General features: G+C 47.8%; 1 protein-coding gene across 6 annotated transcripts in view; it reads left to right on the forward strand.

Annotated features, from left to right (window-relative positions):
• The window catches only part of SLC43A2 (solute carrier family 43 member 2), a 44888-nt gene that overhangs the window by 21324 nt on the left and 5978 nt on the right, over positions 1-17586 (forward strand). For 2 of the 6 annotated variants that reach the window (XM_067566006.1, XM_067566012.1), the window contains 8 exons: positions 391-483; positions 1540-1673; positions 2197-2396; positions 2963-3109; positions 7326-7464; positions 7795-7927; positions 10477-10550; positions 16947-17070. In XM_067566006.1, the coding sequence (XP_067422107.1) occupies positions 391-483; positions 1540-1673; positions 2197-2396; positions 2963-3109; positions 7326-7464; positions 7795-7927; positions 10477-10550; positions 16947-17070 (1044 nt within the window). Of the gene's footprint in view, positions 1-390; positions 484-1539; positions 1674-2196; positions 2397-2962; positions 3110-7325; positions 7465-7794; positions 7928-8604; positions 9624-9686; positions 10393-10476; positions 10551-14754; positions 16394-16413; positions 16917-16946; positions 17071-17586 lie in introns of those variants that run through there. The other 4 variants (XM_067566008.1, XM_067566007.1, XM_067566011.1 and 1 more) reach the window with 4 other exon arrangements.

The raw sequence follows: 17586 nt of genomic DNA on the forward strand, positions 1-17586 counted from the left end.
TTACCCTCTGCATAATGTAACCCTAGTTACTGAGGGCTTTTTCTATATGGGAAATGTGTTGGTATAACTATAGTGAGATACTTATAACTCCCCTATGGACACTCTTATCCAGTTTATTTTATATCCCTTTGTAGACAAGCCCTGATGGGGGAAACTGAAAGCTGCAGAGCAGATCAGCACTTTCACAGCCTTATTGCATTCCTGGGTACTACAGTGGAAAGCCAAATAAATTCTTGAATAATTAACATTTTCTTCTGTTTCCTAGATCCAGAGGTTTAAATCTTTGGTGCCAGGGGCTTCTCAAAGCAACATTCTTCACTCTCTTCCTTCTTCCTATATGCCAGTTTCAGCAAGTTTTTTTTTTTCTCCTCCCTTCTCCCACCCCTTCAGCTGCCCAACATGTTTGGTGATCTTCGTTCCACATTCATTGCTCTGATGATTGGCTCCTACGCTTCCTCAGCTGTCACTTTTCCAGGAATCAAGGTGAGGATGTGGAATCTGAGCTCTGAAAATTTGGCTCAGCAGTTCTGATGTTGCTGTCTTAGGGATCCATGCTGCATGATGGTAATTAGAAAGGATGGTCCAGTGGTTAAGAGTGCTAACCTGAGACATGTCGCCTGCATTTGTTTCTCTGGTCTGTCTCAGACTTCCTATGTGACCTTGGGCAAGTCACTTTAAAATGGGGATAATAGTTCTACTCTATCTCACAGCAGTATTGGAAGGATAAATAAAGATTGTGAGGTACTCAAATACTATGATAATGGAGGTGAGATAATACCTTAGATAGATAAATAGGTTTGCCAGGATGGTTTTTAGAAATTCTGAGATTTTTTTTTTTAATGAAAAGTGCACAAGTCATGGGATTATAGTGGTGTTAAAGAAACAAAAATATTTCCCCACCTTTAGTGATACAAGGGATCTCTAGAGTTGAAAAGATACAAACTTTAAATCCTGGAATCCATGGGACCAAGGGTAATAAAATATTAGCTTTGATTATTCGGATTATCCACCTTCAGATAGTGATAAAACTGACTGTGGAGAGCTCTGAAAGGGAGGGAGCCAATAAATCTGTGCTATTTTTTTTAGTACACTGATCCTAGTGCTCATTGGCAAATCTTCATCTGCAGAGGCAAAACTAATACGGTTTAGCTTATGTAAACCCAAGACTTTCCTGTGTCCAGACAGTGGATCAGATTCAGTTATACCCTTCCTAGCAACACAGCAAAGTTCCAAATGGGTTTCCTAGACGATCTAGAGGCAAGCTCTCTAATGATATTGTTTCTGACATGGGTATCATGTCAGTAGAGGCTCCTTGTTTTGCTGTAACTGATGTCTGGTGTAAAGATGTGTGCATGAACTTGTGCAAAACTTTTGTTGTGCTTACATGATGTTACACATTCCTTCCTTCATTAGATGTCGCCTTCTAACCTGGTTTTTAAATGCCACATGCTCTTCCCTAGACCTTCTTCCCAAATCTACTTCAGCAAACAGAGTGTAGGCTAGTTTGTGCTAATAATCTTATTCTGTTGTGATTTTCAGGTTATATATGACTTTGGTGTTTCCTTCATCCTCATTCTGATTGTCTGGGCATGCTGTGCAGGGCTAGTTTTCTTCAACTGTTTCTTCAACTGGCCACTGGAGCCTTTCCCAGGACCAGAAGACATGGACTACACGTAAGTGTCCTTCTCCTCTTAGGAATGTAGAAATTGCCAAACTGGATTAGCCATGGAGACCATGTAGTCCCATCTCTGACAGAGGCTAGCACCAGCTGCTTCAGAGGAAGATGTGTGGGAATATTTATTTCTAACCTTAGGAAAGAAGTCAACCATAATTTAAGAGTAAGGGTTTACAGCCCTTTATAAATGCTTATCCTATCTATGGAGACTCTGGATGTTCAGGGAGAATGGTATGTTCCAGCCTCTAGGACTCCCTGCAGAAAACATTCTTTTAGCAGCAATTTAATTTCTCCACTGAGGCAGTTCCATCTCTGCCATCTGGCAGTAAGGCATAAACAGAGGCTTCTCTTAGGTAACTGGGTCCCAAGCTTTTTGGGATTTTTATAGGTTAAAATCAACATCTTGATGTCCACCTAGAAATCCATAGTCTTCTTGCATCTTGTGACTCCAGTAACCTTAGGTCAGTCCATGAATCTCAGCCCTTTTTTGCAGCTCTCATGCTTTTTCTGCTGCCACACAGAGTGAAGATAAAGTTCAGCTGGCTGGGATTTGACCACAAAATTACAGGGAAACAGTTTTATAAGCAGGTGACCACAGTGGGACGTCGTCTGAGTGTGGGGAGCTCTATGAAGAACCCCAAGGAGCTGACCGCTCAAGAGGGCAACAAACTCTGTCTGTCAACAGTGGACCTGGAAGTCAAGTGTCAACCAGACAATGCAGGTATTGTCTTTGGATTTGTATGTGTGACATTTACCCTGATGCAAAGGGCAACACAAGGTCAGTGCACCACTTAATTCCTCAAAATAGGACCTAAGCAATGTTTAGGCCTTGTGCAGGCCCTTGACTGTGGTGAATTTCACCCACCTGTGCTACTCATCACTGTCTGGATAAGTATGTTTAGGCACCTATAAAACTCTGTATATGCATATGCATATGCATGCACAGACCCTGATGACATATGTGGCTCCCCAGGCAGATGTCTGGCTGGTGGTGAACATTCCATAGACAGACAGTAAGAGTTGTGTATGAACTGCTACTGCTAAACACTGAAACTTTTCTAAATTCTTAGTTACTCATCGTTGTCCTCCTCTCATCTTCCCTTTTGAAGGGAGTCCCTAACACACAAGTGAGTGAATGCCCCATGGGCTATCCCTAGCATGTTGTGTTATGAAATGTAGCCAGTAGACTACTGAACTAAACAATCCAAACTCTCTGTTCTGAGGTCATGTCTGTTTAATAACCATACTGGAGGTTGCCTTTTTTAGAGACTCTTGTTTCCTTTGCAGCATCTCCGTCCTTTATGCACAGTGTCTTCAGCCCAATTTTGCTACTTAGCCTCATCACCATGTGTGTCACTCAGCTGCGGCTCATCTTCTACATGGGGGCCATGAACAACATCCTGGGATTCCTTGTGGAGGGAGACCTGGAGAGAGGTAGATTTAACACCAAGAATTCTCACCTCTTTTCTTGAAACGGGAGTGACCCTGATCATTTACCTACAGGGGATGTTGGCTTCTTATTAGTCACCAGATGCCACTCTGTTTATCTGCCTGTCACCAGCTCAGTGGTCAAAGTATCACCAACAGCTGCTGTCATGGTCTGATGGGTGGTTGGAACCTGCTAAAAGCAGAGGGGCAACAAGAAGTCAAACAGCAAGGTGCACGCTTGAATGTCAAACTAATTTCAGCCAAGCTTTTATTAAATACTTTCCATGTTACATCCTTAAACGGGTTACCAAGTTTGGCAGGTCAGGGAGGGCTAGAATAAAAACCTGTTCCATTAGGTATTTTTATCATGAGAGAGAACAAAATACAGAGCAGCTGAGTTCAACTGCAGATAGTTTAAAAATAGATTTTATTTTTTTTCCTGTGACTCAATCCAAAGCACTGAGGGGAAATGATGTCCTCATAGTCTTGTGCGTGTTGTGTGTCTGGGAGGCTGACTGGCAGCTTTTGTTCTGGGATTCATTTTGTGTTTATAGTGCCTGATTCAGTGAAGGAAGCCAACAGGAAAGAGTACATCAGTTTACTTACTGAAAGTGCCCTGAATTGCAAAACAAGATATAGCTCGATGTTGTCTTGTGTAGTAAGATCCAGTTTGAACTTGTTAAATCTGGAATGTGTGAAGCTGATAAATCAAGAGGCTCTAGGAGAGGAGAGTAAATGCAAGAAACTCAGACCTGGCATTCCATGAATTGCTTTGTTTCTTTAGTCAAGTGCTTGACGGTCTGTAGCATTTGGTGCTCTCTCGCGCGCTCTCTCTTTCCCCAATCAAGAAGCAACATAGCCATTAAACACTAAATAGAACAATCCCCAGGGTTGGGTGCCTTTCCCAAAATGGGTTCCATTCTTCTCACTCTTTCACTGTTACTCTCCTCCTTTGCTTGCTTTACTGCTTGAGATTCGTTCTAGTTTTATTTTTAGTTCCAGCTTTTTTTTAAGCAAGAATGTTCGGTTTTGTATCAATTTCTGACTTATTCTCTTGGTACAACTCTTACTTGGACCCTGGAATAGTTCAAGTGATCAGTGACAAATACCAGATCTATGGGGCACAACTCATTTCTCAGCACTTGAGACCTGTTTCTGTGCTGCCTTTTGGATTTCTCCTGGGGTGCAGCCTGGACCCAGTGTGCTAGTTGCTGTCTTACTATGGAAACTCTATCAGGAAAACCGAATTGTCCAAAGTCTTAATGTTGTCTGGGCTATACCAACTTGGTTCACTTGAAGAGTTTTGAGAAGGGTGCAGAGATGTAGAGATTTTGCTTTAGAATAAAAAATGTAGGGCTGGAAGAGATCTGGAGAGGTCATCAAGTCCAAACCCCTGCACTATGGCAGGGCCAAGTAAATCTAGACCATCCCTGACAGGAGCTTGTCCAAACTGTTCTTAAAAACTTCCAGTGATGAGGATACCACAACCTCCCTTGGAAGCCTATTCCAGAGTTTAACTGTCGTTGGAGTTAAAGCTTTTCCTAATAGCCAACCTAAATCTCTTCCATTACTTCCTGTCCTACCTTCCTTGGACATGGAGAACAATTGATCAGTCCTCTTTTTATAACAGCCCTTAACAGTCTAAAGATATGTTATCAGGCTGTGGCGTTCTGCGCGCCCCTCCTCCCCCATCATCTCTTTTCAAGACTAAACAGCCTTTTTTTTTTTTTTTTTTTTAAAACCTTTTCCACATAGGTCAGGTTTTCTAAACCTTTTATCATTTGTGTTGCTCTGCTCAGGACTCTCCAGTCTGTTCACAAGTGCCTTCAGACAGCTCTGCCTCCCCCAAAGCCCTCATTTGCTGAGTCTTGTAAGCATTGAGCAGAAGTGGGTTTTGAGAGAGGGCTCCCAGTTTTAATTTATTATCCTATCTGGTCCTGCAGTTGCTACAAAGAGAACAGTCTCTCCTCCCCAACCAGTCCCCAGAGTTGGTCTCTAGATGTTAAGGCAGGAGAGGGTTAGTGATATAGAGGAAATGCTCTTGGCTCTGGGGTGAATTTCTTGCCCTCATTTAAAAACCTTTGCTAGATGGCTGTCTATTGGGAGGGTGATGCTCTTCCAAACCCTGTCTTCTTAGCTGGAGGAGGATGCTGTGATGTGGAAATGCCTATGGATCCAATAAAGACACATCTGCTGGAGGGCTGGCAGTGTGCATACTTTGTCTTAATTACTACAAATACAATCATAGACAGATACCTGGTGACAGTGTGCCAGGTACTGACACCACCTACAAATATTCCTAAACATGGTAGGGATGAGGGACAGCTGGAGTTCTGCTGCTGCTACATGGGCTGGAAGGGTTTGTTAAATTCTCCTCTCCAAAGCCTCCAGCATTCATCATGGGCATTGCACGTTTGTATTTCATTGTGATGGAGACATATAGGCAGGAGGGGACTGACCGCTCTGCTTAGTCCTGTTCTACTTGCAGTTGTGGGCACTCAGTGCTGAGGTGGGAAATTTCAGATTCTTGATCCTTATTCCAAACTGTACTGGCTCCGATTCATCAGCCCCTCTGTGTCATGTGGTGGTGGTGGTGGGGGGGAAGCATTGTAAAGAATGTTCCCGTGACTCACCAGAACAAAGGTCAACACCGTTTCCGTATGAGCCCACACTAGCTCTTCTACAATGGTGCTTGTAAACTCATCTCCATTAGCTGGGGAGCTCTCTGTTTTAGGTTCTGATGTGGAATGAAGCACTTGCTCTTTGAGCCTATATCCTGTCTGTACCTTCATGTCTGTCCTAGTGGGTCTAGTAGGCTTTGGGGGTTTCTGCTGCTAATCTTTTTGCTTTTCCATATTCGCTCTCTTGCTGCTGTTTCTGCTCTGCTGATGCAGTGATGGATACAGGTAAGCTTTTTGTAAGCACATTTCTAACATTCCCTTCCTTTCTGTATTTCAGTGATGCTTTGCTGCATGGTGTGCCTAACACGTAGATATAGTGCTGCTAAGTGTTTTGTTTCTGGGGGGAACGGCACCCTGCAGTAACAGCACTGAGGAGGTCACTCCTCCTCATGACTGCTTACTACTGATAGTTAAAACACTTACCTTCTCTAAATCTATCCCTGCTCCTAGTCTGTGTGTGGCTAACAAACTAGGCAGGGAGGTAATTACTAAGGATACAATTCTGTCATGGATTCCATGACTTTCTGGGACCTCCAACTTCTGGGGCAGCCTTGGGGAACAGCTGATGGAAGGGGAGACAGCCCTGGGGCGTTGAATGGCTGACCAACCCTGCTGCTGGAGCAGCTGCAAGCCCCAGCAGTGCTCTGTTTGTCCTGTTTCTCGTCTCCCCCCCCCCCCCCCCCCCCCCCCCCCCCCGAGTAGTTTTAGTAAAACCAGATCCAAGTCACAGGCTTCTCTAAATTTTTGTTTGTTGCCTGTGACCTGTCCCTGACTGTTACTAAAAAATACTGAGCCAGAGTCTTAAACTTGGTAATTACCAATCTCTTTTGATTATTCCTCTGGCAGTTAGTCCTTTTGGGAGAAGATCCTGGGGCCCTTCCCTTACTAGGAATCCCACTTCCTCCCCTCAGCAAAATGAGCCCCCTCCCCAAGCACACAATCTTCCAAAATACATTATTACCTTCCCACACTGGGTCCTCCCTGCCCTGCTGACTTCCCCTATTGGTTCCTAGCCCTAGGGAAGAATTGGAAATCGGCAGCAGAGGGAGGCACAGCTAGAACCCAGGCCAAGGACGGGGAGAAGGTTCTTAGCTGCAGGTTGGCAGGCAGAAACTTACTCCTCCTCAGAGCAGGGTGGGCAGGTTCTTAGCAGCCAGAAGCGTCTCTGCTCCACCTAGTAGCACTCTTTGGTCATTGCTAAACCCTGGAAATTAGTCAGCTTCCAGGTACCATTCTCCAGGGAACTAGATACTGTTGGTATTTTCATCATTTTCCAAGAAGCTGTATCAGCCTTGCTGGAGTGGACAAGTGTGGCATGTCCACTGTTAACACTCTTTTGCCTGCTGGACTACTAACAATTGATCTGGGACTCTGCACAGTAAAAGGGACAACACCCTCTTTCCCTTAGTCTGAGGCTACTCAATGATCTGGGCTGTGTGAGGATAAAATGACTCATTGTTATGAAATGGGACTTGCTGCTGTTTTCTGTTACGGGTGGGTCCCATTTGGGGGTTCTGACACATCCTCTCTCTTCTCTGCAGTGAGTCTCTACACCTCAGTTTTTGGGGTGTTGCAGCTGCTCTGCCTGCTGACTGCCCCCATGATTGGATACATCATGGACTGGAAGCTGAAGGAATGTGATGATGGCCCAGAAGAGGCTGATGAGAGTGATGTTAATCAGTATGTAACACACATTGCAGGGTCCAATCCGACCGTTTTGTTAACTGACCCAGTTAAAGTAAATTCATAGAATACTGTTGTAAGTTGAGGGATGAGAGTCCATACAGGGATTTGAACCAATTTAAGTAAACTGATTGCCATAAACTATTTTAGTTAAATGGTGCAACTTCTGTTTGTAGATGAGGCTGGCGGCTCAAGTACAGCCAAGACTCAAGTATGCCAGTATAGGGCTTTTGGTTTCTCATATCCTCTGACTTCTTAGGTTCCTAGTTGTGTGTTCCAGTAGCTGCTCCAAGTGCCTGTGTGATATATTCCTCCTTTCCCCTGCAGAGACGGTAAGAAAAAGAAAAAACGTGATCGCCAGATTCAGAAGATAACAAATGCCACACGAGCTTTCGCATTTACCAACGTATTACTAGTTGGATTTGGAATTACTTGTCTAATTCCTAACTTGCCTTTGCAGGTGGGTATCTCAAGAAAGGAGTGGTGTACTGGGGGGTTCCTGGGCTAACTCTGCACAATGAAACTGTCCTGGATAAACTAAACGTAGTATAGAATAGGGCCAGGCTAAGACAAACTGGTTCCCCTTGGCAGTGCTGTGGCCACACTCCCCATGCCATGGCCACACCATGGCTGAGGTTAAGATTTTGTCATGGTTACTTTTAGTAAAAGTCAGAAAGATCACTGGCTTCCTTTTTACTAAAAAAAAACAAAAAACCAGGGCAGCTGGAGGAGGGGGGAATGCAGTGGGGCCTGCCACCTGGTCCAGGATCCCCGTATGGTGACTTGGGACCACCTGTGGCAGCTGACGGCTTGAGGGCTCTCCGCTGTCAGCTGCCGCGGGTGGTAGGAGGACCCGGGGTGCTCTGAAGTCCCCAGCACTGCCCCACAACTCACAGCCATAGGGTCTCTGCTGCCGCCAGCGGCTCAAATCGGGGGGGGGGGGTCATGCCGCCCGTCCTGACAGACAGCAGCAGGGATCCCTGCTGCCTGCAGTAGCTTGGAGTTGCTGGGGATCCCGGCTGCTTGCGCTGGCAGGCAGCACTGAGGCCCCTGCAGCCTGCAGTGGTTTGGGGCTCAGGGGTCCCTGCTGTTGCTGAGAACTGCTGCCGCTGAGAACTGCTGCCCTCTTCCCCCCAGCTTCAGGACCCTTGTCACCTTTGGCAGTTGAGAGCTCCGGTTCCTGCAGCCCCCAGAAACTGACGGCTTTGGACAGAAGCTGAAAAGGATAATGTCACAGAAGTCTCTGGAAGTCACAGAATCCATGATTTCTGTGAAAAATCTTATCCTTAACCATGGTGCTATTTCTTATGTGGGCTCTTCCAGCAGAGCCATGATGTAGCACTGACCAATGCATTCAAAAATCAGTCAGATTCAAAAACCAGGAGGCACATAAACAGACCCCCAGTGTTTACTACTTATAATCCTGTTTTAAACTAGTTTCCTAGCTCTTCTTAGTAACCACAAAAGCTAAAAACTTACTTTTATATTTAAATGAAATGTCAGACTCTCATAACCAGCTGAGTCCAGAAGCTGGGGTTTTACGAAAATGCCAGATACGAGACTCCTGTTAAATCACGAGAGTTGGCACCAGCAAAGTGGGCTGATGGTAGCAAGGCATCTCCATGCAGAGTCCTCTGCTGGGCTAGTCTTGGCATGGTCCCCAGAGCAATGAGTTTCAGGGATAATCCAGTTAAATATATAGGGGCAGTTAACACCTTTTTAGAATTCTTGCTTTAGGCTCTCTACAGGCTCAGATAGAGGTCATGGAGTTGGTCTGCTCTCTAGTAGTGTGTTCAGGCCTTTCTTTGCAACTATGGGGACTATAAACATGTACTTTAGTTTAAAATAAATAAACCCTGAGATTTAGGCCTAGAGCACCAGCACTTGTCAGTAGTTCCTTTATTAATCTGGGCCTGAGCTACAGATAATCAGGAGGTTCCAGGACCATCTGTAATGAAGAACAGCATGATACCTGCACAAACACCACAGTTTAAGTACTGGGCCAAATGACCTCAGTTACACCCTTTAGTGTCAGTGGGATTATACATATGTAAACGTTTGGCCTGTGGTATGTGCCTGGCAGAAGAATGAGACATCAGGGGGCTGGATTTGATGACTCTTGAGTTCCCATCCAATCCTACATTTCTATAGCACAAAAGCTACTGAGGGGGGGGAAATCCAGCTGCTCCCCCCGGATGTTTTTGATTTTTCTCTCAAAGCTCTTAGAGGATCAAGCTGGAAGTGAGTGAATAAAGCTAAACAGAGAGCAGGCATGCAGTTCTGTCGACTCTACTGAACTTTGGCATTTCCAGCAATGGTCAAATGCCTGAACAATCATAAAACCCTGGATCCACTTTCAGAACGGCAACGTCCCTTCTGCAGGCATAGATTGAAGTGTGGGATATACTCACCGGCAGCAAGAGGAACTGTAACTGGCAACAAATTCCAGGCAGAGTTAGGAACTTGGTGTGAAAATATTCTAGGGCACAAACATGATACTGTTAACAGAAGATTAGCTGCATGGTGTCTTGTTTCTTAATGTTGGTGTGGAGTTGAGGAGAGGACACTGACTAGCTGGACTACAGTTCTGATTGAAGGGAAGGGGGGGACAGAGAGATCTTAATTTAAGGTGGCACTTAGCCATGAAGGTTACCAGAGACCTGATCTAAACCCATTGAAGTAGATAGGATCAGGTTTATGTTAGCTAGCTAGATCTGAGAGTGCTCCTATTATATGGAACTTTTAAAAGAGATTGCTCTTCGGCCGTAGTTGTCTTTCTCTCTTGAAAGTTACTACGTCAGATGAGATTATGACAAGTCAGGATTCAGAAAGCGCAATGTACCATCATCTCAGACAAACTGTCTCTCTCTCCTTGTGCTGACCCTTGTGTGTGAGGAGGCTTCATTTCTGGAGCAGCTTAGCCTATCCTAGAACTGGAGGAACAGCAGCTGCAGAGGTGGAATGGTGGTTTTGGACTACTATTCAGCATTTTTTTTCTGCTTCTTTCAGATACTTTCCTTCATTTTGCACACGATTGTGAGAGGATTCATCCATTCAGCAGTGGGAGGCCTCTATGCAGCTGTGTAAGTCTAACCTTGCCCATATACCGCATGTGACTGGCCTGAGGGTTTGGTTACCCAAACAGCCTGGGTGGAGGGGATTCTGCTGTCAGAGGGAGTAACTGAGTTCACTTATGACCTATTTTAGGCCACCATGGGAGTTGGCATCAGGACTGCAGGGTGCCACATGATTACTTTCCTTGCTTGTTCCTAATGCTGGCCTATAGTAACTTATTGCACTGAAACAAGCACCGATGTGCTTAATATGGACCTCAGGTGCAATCTGTTTAGCTATCCTAAACTGGCTTCACCATCATATGGGTTAAAAGGCTTGAAATTGTTAACTAACTTGCTAAGTAGTTACAGGTACAAGTCTTGGTGACATATTGGTCAGGGCACTCTGACTGCGGGGGCACATAGCTAGTTTGCTCTGAGCATGTGGCATGCTTCTAGACATGGACCCTTTACCCAGCAGCATGGATCATGTCTCCTGTATCTAAGATATGAAAGTTATCAATAGATAAACATCCATGTTCTTCTTCGAGTGATTGCTCATGTCCATTCCATTATAGGTGAGTGCACGCCCCCGTACACAGTTCCCAGAACTTTTTTCCCCTTAGTAGATCCCGTAGGGCTGGCTCTGGTGCCCCCTGGAGTCCCGCATGCACTGCTGGCCCTAAGCCCCTTCAGTTCCTTCTTTCCGCCCGTTACGGTTGCTGGAACTAGCCTTGCTCGCTGCAAGTACTATTTCCCCTTGTTTGAACTGTTGTTGTTCTAAGTAGTTTAGTTAGTTTTAAGTAGTTAAGTGATTAAGTGTAGTTAGATAAGGAGTCCCTGAGGGACTTAGAGCAGCCAGGCCATGCCCTGGTCGCCTGGATTTAAGCTGTGTGCCTCCTGCAGGAAGGCTTTCCTGCTCAGCGACCCCCATGATTGGTGCCTGGGGGAAGAGCACAGGAAAGATAAATGTGAGATCTGCAGGGCTTTTAAACTGTGGATTCAGAAGGACCGAGAGCCAGTTAAAAGCGCTGATCAGGGAGGCAGTGCTCTGCCCGCTGTCCAAGCCGTCCCACTCCACCTCCACACAAAGCGTCACCTCGATGCAGAATGCACCGTTGGCACTGGGCTCGACTTGGCACTAAGCAACATCCCTGGTGCCGAAGAAGGAGACAGCACGCAGAGCGCGGACGCTCCCCTGCGCCGTCGGTACGGGCAGGGTCAAGTGCGGCAATGCACCGGCCACGACCTGTCAAGTCTTCTCCGGTGCCTGCATCACCGAGCAGGGAGCCTCCCCTGACTCCTGGGAGTGGGAGAGTGCCCCTGCCAATGCCGTTGACACCGGAAGCTTTTCAGGCGGCAAGAGTCTTGTTGGCCTTGCCTACGCCACCTCCCCGCACCGAGGGAGAAGGGGCTGGTGTCCTGGGGCAAGCCCGCGTTGGGTCCCCCCCACAGGGCGGTGGAGATTCCCGGTACAGGGAAGAAGATCTCCCACCAGATAGCCATAGGGGTAGAGCGGGGATGCTCCCCCAGCAGTTGCTCCAGGTCAGTGTCATCGAGCTGGCCTGCTTCGACTCAGGCTGGGGAGTCTCCCCTCTCGGTGCCGACGTCCGTCCCCGGCACCAGAGGCAGCGCAGGCCAAGAGGCGACACCAATCAAGGTCCGCCAGGCGGTGCTCAGAAACCTGCTCCGGATCCCCGGCACCAAGGAATTCGCCTGCACCAAGGCGGCGCAGAACCCGGTCGCCTTACGAAGACCCTGCACCGCACAGTCCCCCATGCGGAACCTGGTCGCTGGAGTCAGGCTCAGCAGTAGCGGAGTTCAGAGTGGCGCCGGTCTTGATCACCAAAGGGTAAGCAGCAGCGCAAGTCATCGGTGCCGAGACAACGCTCCGGTACCTCGAGCTCCTCAGAGCGCACCTCTACTCACCAGCACCATTTATGGTGACTGAGGTGGTCCTCGTTGTCCTCCACGTTGGAGGTGGCGAGAAGACGGTCCCCTGCACTGAGGCCGTGCACGCCACCACAGGTCCAGTGGCTCAGGGTCCCACGGGGAGACAGTCATCAGGACAGCCAATGCCTCCATAAGGCGCCACAGCTGGTGGTGCAGTCAGCTGCAGGTTGGCCCCAGGGTCAATGGCCGCAGCAATGGCCTTATTGGGCTCCATGGGCATCCAGATGAGACAGGGGCTACAATCTATCCTGTCAGCAGGGCTTTAGTCCATGCTTCTGGCTCAGGAGAAGGCCCATAGACACCACTCCTTGGACCAGGAGTTGGACCCCAGGGAGGGACCTGCTACGGATGCAGCTCTTCGTCAGGTGAGGGAACACCCGGAGGACACGCCTCGGCAATCCTCTTCCTTCTCACCAGACGAGGCAGTCTCCCGGGACCATATGGCGCCGCTGGAGGTGAAGGAATTAGAGGAGGCTGATGATGCCCTATTCCATGTGCTGAGAGCGGCTGCCCCAGCGAGGGTGGCCGTACTAGTCCACAATAGGGTCCTTAAAATTGTAAAGGTTCTGTGCCAAATGCCTTCCTCGGTTGCCCCTACGTCAAAGGTGGCCAAGAAAAAGTATTATGTTCCGGCCGCAGGGTTCGAATATTTGTTCACTCACCTGGCCCCAGGAACCCTGGTGGTAGACGCAGCCAACCAACAGGACAGGCAAGGTCAGCCAGGATCCACTCCCAAGAACAAAGACCGCAAAAAGCTGGATTTGTTGGGAGAAAAATTTATTCAACAGCAGCCCTGCAGTTCAGGATTGCCAACCATCAGGCCCTCCTGGGTAGATACAATTTTAACTTGTGGTACTCCCTCGGGCGGTCTGCTGAGGCCCTGCCCCAGGACCAGGCCACAGACCTTATCACCATCCTGGATGAAGGAATCACAGTGGCTAGGGCAGCGCTCCAGACATCCAGTGATGCTGCTGACTCGGCGGGTAGGGCCATAGCCTCTGCCATTGCCATGAGAAGGTACTCATGGTTGCAATCCTCAGGCCTGTCCCAGGAGGTGCAGCAATCAATTCAGAACCTCTCCTTTGATGGGTCGGCCCTTTTCTCCGATCAGACCGATGCAGAGCTGCACATTCTGAAGGACTCCAGAGCCACGCTTCGCTCCCTGGGCCTGTACACGCCCCAGGCTTCCAGGAGGCAGTCATGGCTCCAGGTGCAACAGCAGCAAAGGCCTCCATCTAGGTCCTTTCAATCCTATAGAAATAGGGACAGGAATAGGGGGTTCAGAAGTAGAAATCAACCCCCCAGCTCGTCCATGGTCCTCCCAGGAGGTCAAACAACAATTAAATAGTTTACTCCTACCCCACCCAACAATCCTCTCCCCTAGTCCTTCTTCAGGGACCCCTCTCACTTCAGGTGTCTGTCCTCCCCAGCCACAGGTGTTTCTCCGTCTCATGGTGGCTGGCTCCCACTACCAGCTCACAGCCCTGCCCTTTGGCCTGCCTGCTGCTCCAAGGGAGTTCATTGACTTCATGCCAATGCCCTACAGCATCAGCCAGGTGCTGCCCACAGTTGTTAGACTACATGGAGGCCTGCATGCACATAGTGAGACTAGCTCGCCTGTGGCTCAGACTGCTTCAGGCATGGTTGACCTTGGTATATGTTCCGAGCAGACACCCATTAGACCAGGTGGTCACAGTTCCTGCACCCGTCCTGGCCTCCCTAGACTGGTGACGGACCCCCTGGGCAATGATGAAAGGTGTTCCATTCGAGGAACTGGTCCCATTGGTCACTCTAATTTCTGATGCTTCCAGATGTAGGATGGGGAGCCTGCATCGGTGCCAAACCAGGCAATCAGGGTTCTGGTCGGGGGAGAAGAAGCTCCTGCACATCAACGTGAAGGAACTGAGGGCCATTCGCCTAGTGTATAAGGTGTCCCTCTGATTCCTGACAGCCAGAGTGGTGCCGGTGCTGACTGACAACACCGCAGCCATGGCTTACATATACAGGCAGAGGGGAGAGTGCCCCTCCGTCCTCTGCAAGTTGCAGTGAGGGAGGTCTAGGTTGGATATTAGGAAAAAAATTTCATTAGAAGGGTGGTGAAGCACTGGAATGGGTTATCTAGGGAGGTGGTGGAATCTCCATCCTTAAAGGTTTTTAAGCTGTGGCTTGACCAAGCCCTGGCTGGATTGATTTAGTTGGGGTTAGTCCTGCTTTGAGCAGGGGGTTGGACTAGATAACCTCCTGAGGTCCTTTCCAACTCTGATTCTTCTTCTGCTCCCAGACCTGATTACTAAGCAGCATGGCAAGCTTTGACATCCCAATCTCAAGTCCCTCCACCTCATGGCACAGAAGCTCCATGGCTGAACCCTAACCGGTTCCGAGCATGTTAACTCCAGAGGAAAGTCCTCCTTGGCAGTAGGAAACCCTCCATTAGGACCATTTACTTAGCTAAGTGGAAGAGGTTTTTGGTCTGGGCTGCTCAGAAGGACATCCGGCCCACATTGGCATCAGTTCCCACAATTCTGGATTACTTGCTAAATCTCAAACAACAAGGACTGTCTGGGTCATCAATTAAGGTCCACCTAGCAGCCATTTCAACATTCCATCCCAGGGAAGCAGGTCCCTTGGTCTTTGCTAACCCCTTGGTGGGGCATTTTATGCAGAGCCTGTACAAATTGTATCTTCCTGTGCACCAGCCAGTCCCCCCATGAGACCTGAACCTGTTGAGACTGACGGGACCACACTTTGAGTCCATGGTGACGTGCTCCCTTCACCTATCCTGGAAGGTGGCCTGCCTGGTGACCATAACTTCAGCCAGGAGGGGATCCAAGTTCAAGGCACTCACATCCGGAGCCTCCATGTACAACTTTCCTTAAGGACAAAGTTCAACTTCGTCCCCATCCAGCTTTCCTTCTGAAGGTGGTGTCCTGGTTTGCATGGAATGGGAAATCTTCCTCTGGGTCTTCTTCCTGAAGCCACACATTAATAGTTGGGAACATAGACTGCATTCGCTGGATGCATTGAATCACAGAATATTAGGGTTGGAAGGGACCTCAGGAGGTCATCTAGTCCAATCCCCTGCCCAAAGTGTCATATCAGACATGCCTTGGCCTTATATTGAAAGAACCAAATTGGTCAGGAAGACAACACAACTCTTCATCGTAGTTGCAGACAGGATGAAGGGGGTTCCAGTTTCCTTTCCAAGGATCTCTTTGTGGATCACCTTGTGCATTGAGACTTATGACTTGGAATGTGCCTGCCCTGAAGTTAACTGACCATTCCACCAGAGCTCAAGCGTCACCCGCAGCTTTTCTGGCCCAGATACCAATTCAGGACATCTGTAGAGCAGCAACATGGTAAAGTGTTCACATCTTTGCCACCCACTATGCTATTACCCAGCATGCCAGAGATGATGCTGCATTTGGCAGAGCAGTGCTTCAGTCTGTGGAACTCTGAGCTCTGACCCCCATCTCCTACAATTTGGGTTGGGAGTCACCTACTTAGAATCGATATGAGCAAGCACTCGAAAAAGAAAAAACTGTTACTAACCTTCTGTAACTTTTCAAGATTATGTTGCTCATGTCCATTCCAAGACCCACCCGCCTACCCCTGTCTGAGCCTGCCAGCAAGAGGGAACTAAAGAGGTGGAGGGTTAGCAGGGCCCTATATAGAGCACCACTGAAGCATGACTCCAGGGGCACCACAGCCAACCCTACAGGTACTGTTGGGGGAAAAAATCTTCTGGCAAACGGTGCACGTGGCATGTACATACCTACTTGGAATGGATGTGAGCAACACATCTCAAAGAACAATTACAGAAGGTTAGTAACCGTTTTTTGCTGCACTGCACTTTCCAATCAACAATATAGCTTAAGTTGACAGAGGATCAGACTTCCTCTAGAGGAAAATGTGTCTGACACATGCTAACATGTTGTACAAGGTTTTGGTGATTTCCAGAGTGAGTTAGTCGCTGTCCCAATAAGCTGTGGGAATGAAACTGATGGCCCAGCCCCAGATGTTGGCTCAGATGGACCTACAGACCTCAATTTGAAGAAGCCCCTACAAAAACCTATTGTTTCCATCCTTTTTGTTGCCTTTGAGTACTGAGAAGCACTCCAAATAGTTACAGAATAGAGCAGGCCTGTGTTGGCTCTGGCACTCTAATCTATAATTTTGGTCGTCTCTTCTCCTCCCCCCCCCCCCCCCCCCAAAAAAAAAAAAAAAAAATCCCTAAATTTTAAAATTCAGGCAGAGACTAATCTAGAGATGGGACACTTGGCTCCTGAATCTGAACAGCACTGCCAATCTTAATATCTGAATACAGTTCTTAATGTATACACAAGGAGAAATTCACACCTTCTGCATAGCTGTGCTGTGAGCTGGGAACCTGCTGCTGGAAGAAGTGCCCAGTCTCTGAGTAGCACAAAAGATCGAAGGTAGAGTGGTAATTTATGCTGCTTTCTGCATTGACAGATACCCTTCAACACAGTTTGGCAGCTTGACAGGCCTGCAGTCTTTGGTCAGTGCCCTCTTTGCTCTTCTGCAGCAGCCCCTGTTCCTGGCAATGATGGGACCACTGAAAGGAGACCCTCTTTGGGTAAGGGACAGAAGAGTAAACATGGTCTACTCCAAACTTAGCATGAAGGATTGGTGGTGGGGTCCAGTTTGATTTGTGGGGAGGGGATTTCTTTTAAACAGAACCAACCAACCAGACCCCTGTTGTGAGGGATGTGCCTCTGATGTTTGACCATGGGTCCAAGTACACTGCCCTCCTCAGCCATTGGCCACAAACTGCTCTAGAGGAAGGCAACATGCCCACCCACGTGCAATCTGTTTGTTTCTGGAATATGTTTTATGGATTCCTTCCCAACCTATGCCACCTTATACTTCTCTTAGCTCACATTATCTTTAAGATGTGTGGTTAAAGTTAACAAGCCTTATATTAAATCTAGCCATAGTTTGGCTGATGCCCTGTAGCTGGGCATTTCAGGGTAGGTAATTCTTTATACAGTCGCAGAGAGAGGAAATGCTGGAATCTGACCAGGGATTATATGAGAAATGGGAATGAGACGTTTTCACACTTTCAGCAGCATGAGACTGGTGTGGATTTCTG

The sequence above is a fragment of the Emydura macquarii genome, unplaced genomic scaffold, assembly GCF_026122565.2.
Source record: "Emydura macquarii macquarii isolate MOO-44397 ecotype Brisbane River unplaced genomic scaffold, CSIRO-AGI_Emac_v2 contig_2699, whole genome shotgun sequence".
Taxonomy (NCBI): domain Eukaryota; kingdom Metazoa; phylum Chordata; order Testudines; family Chelidae; genus Emydura; species Emydura macquarii.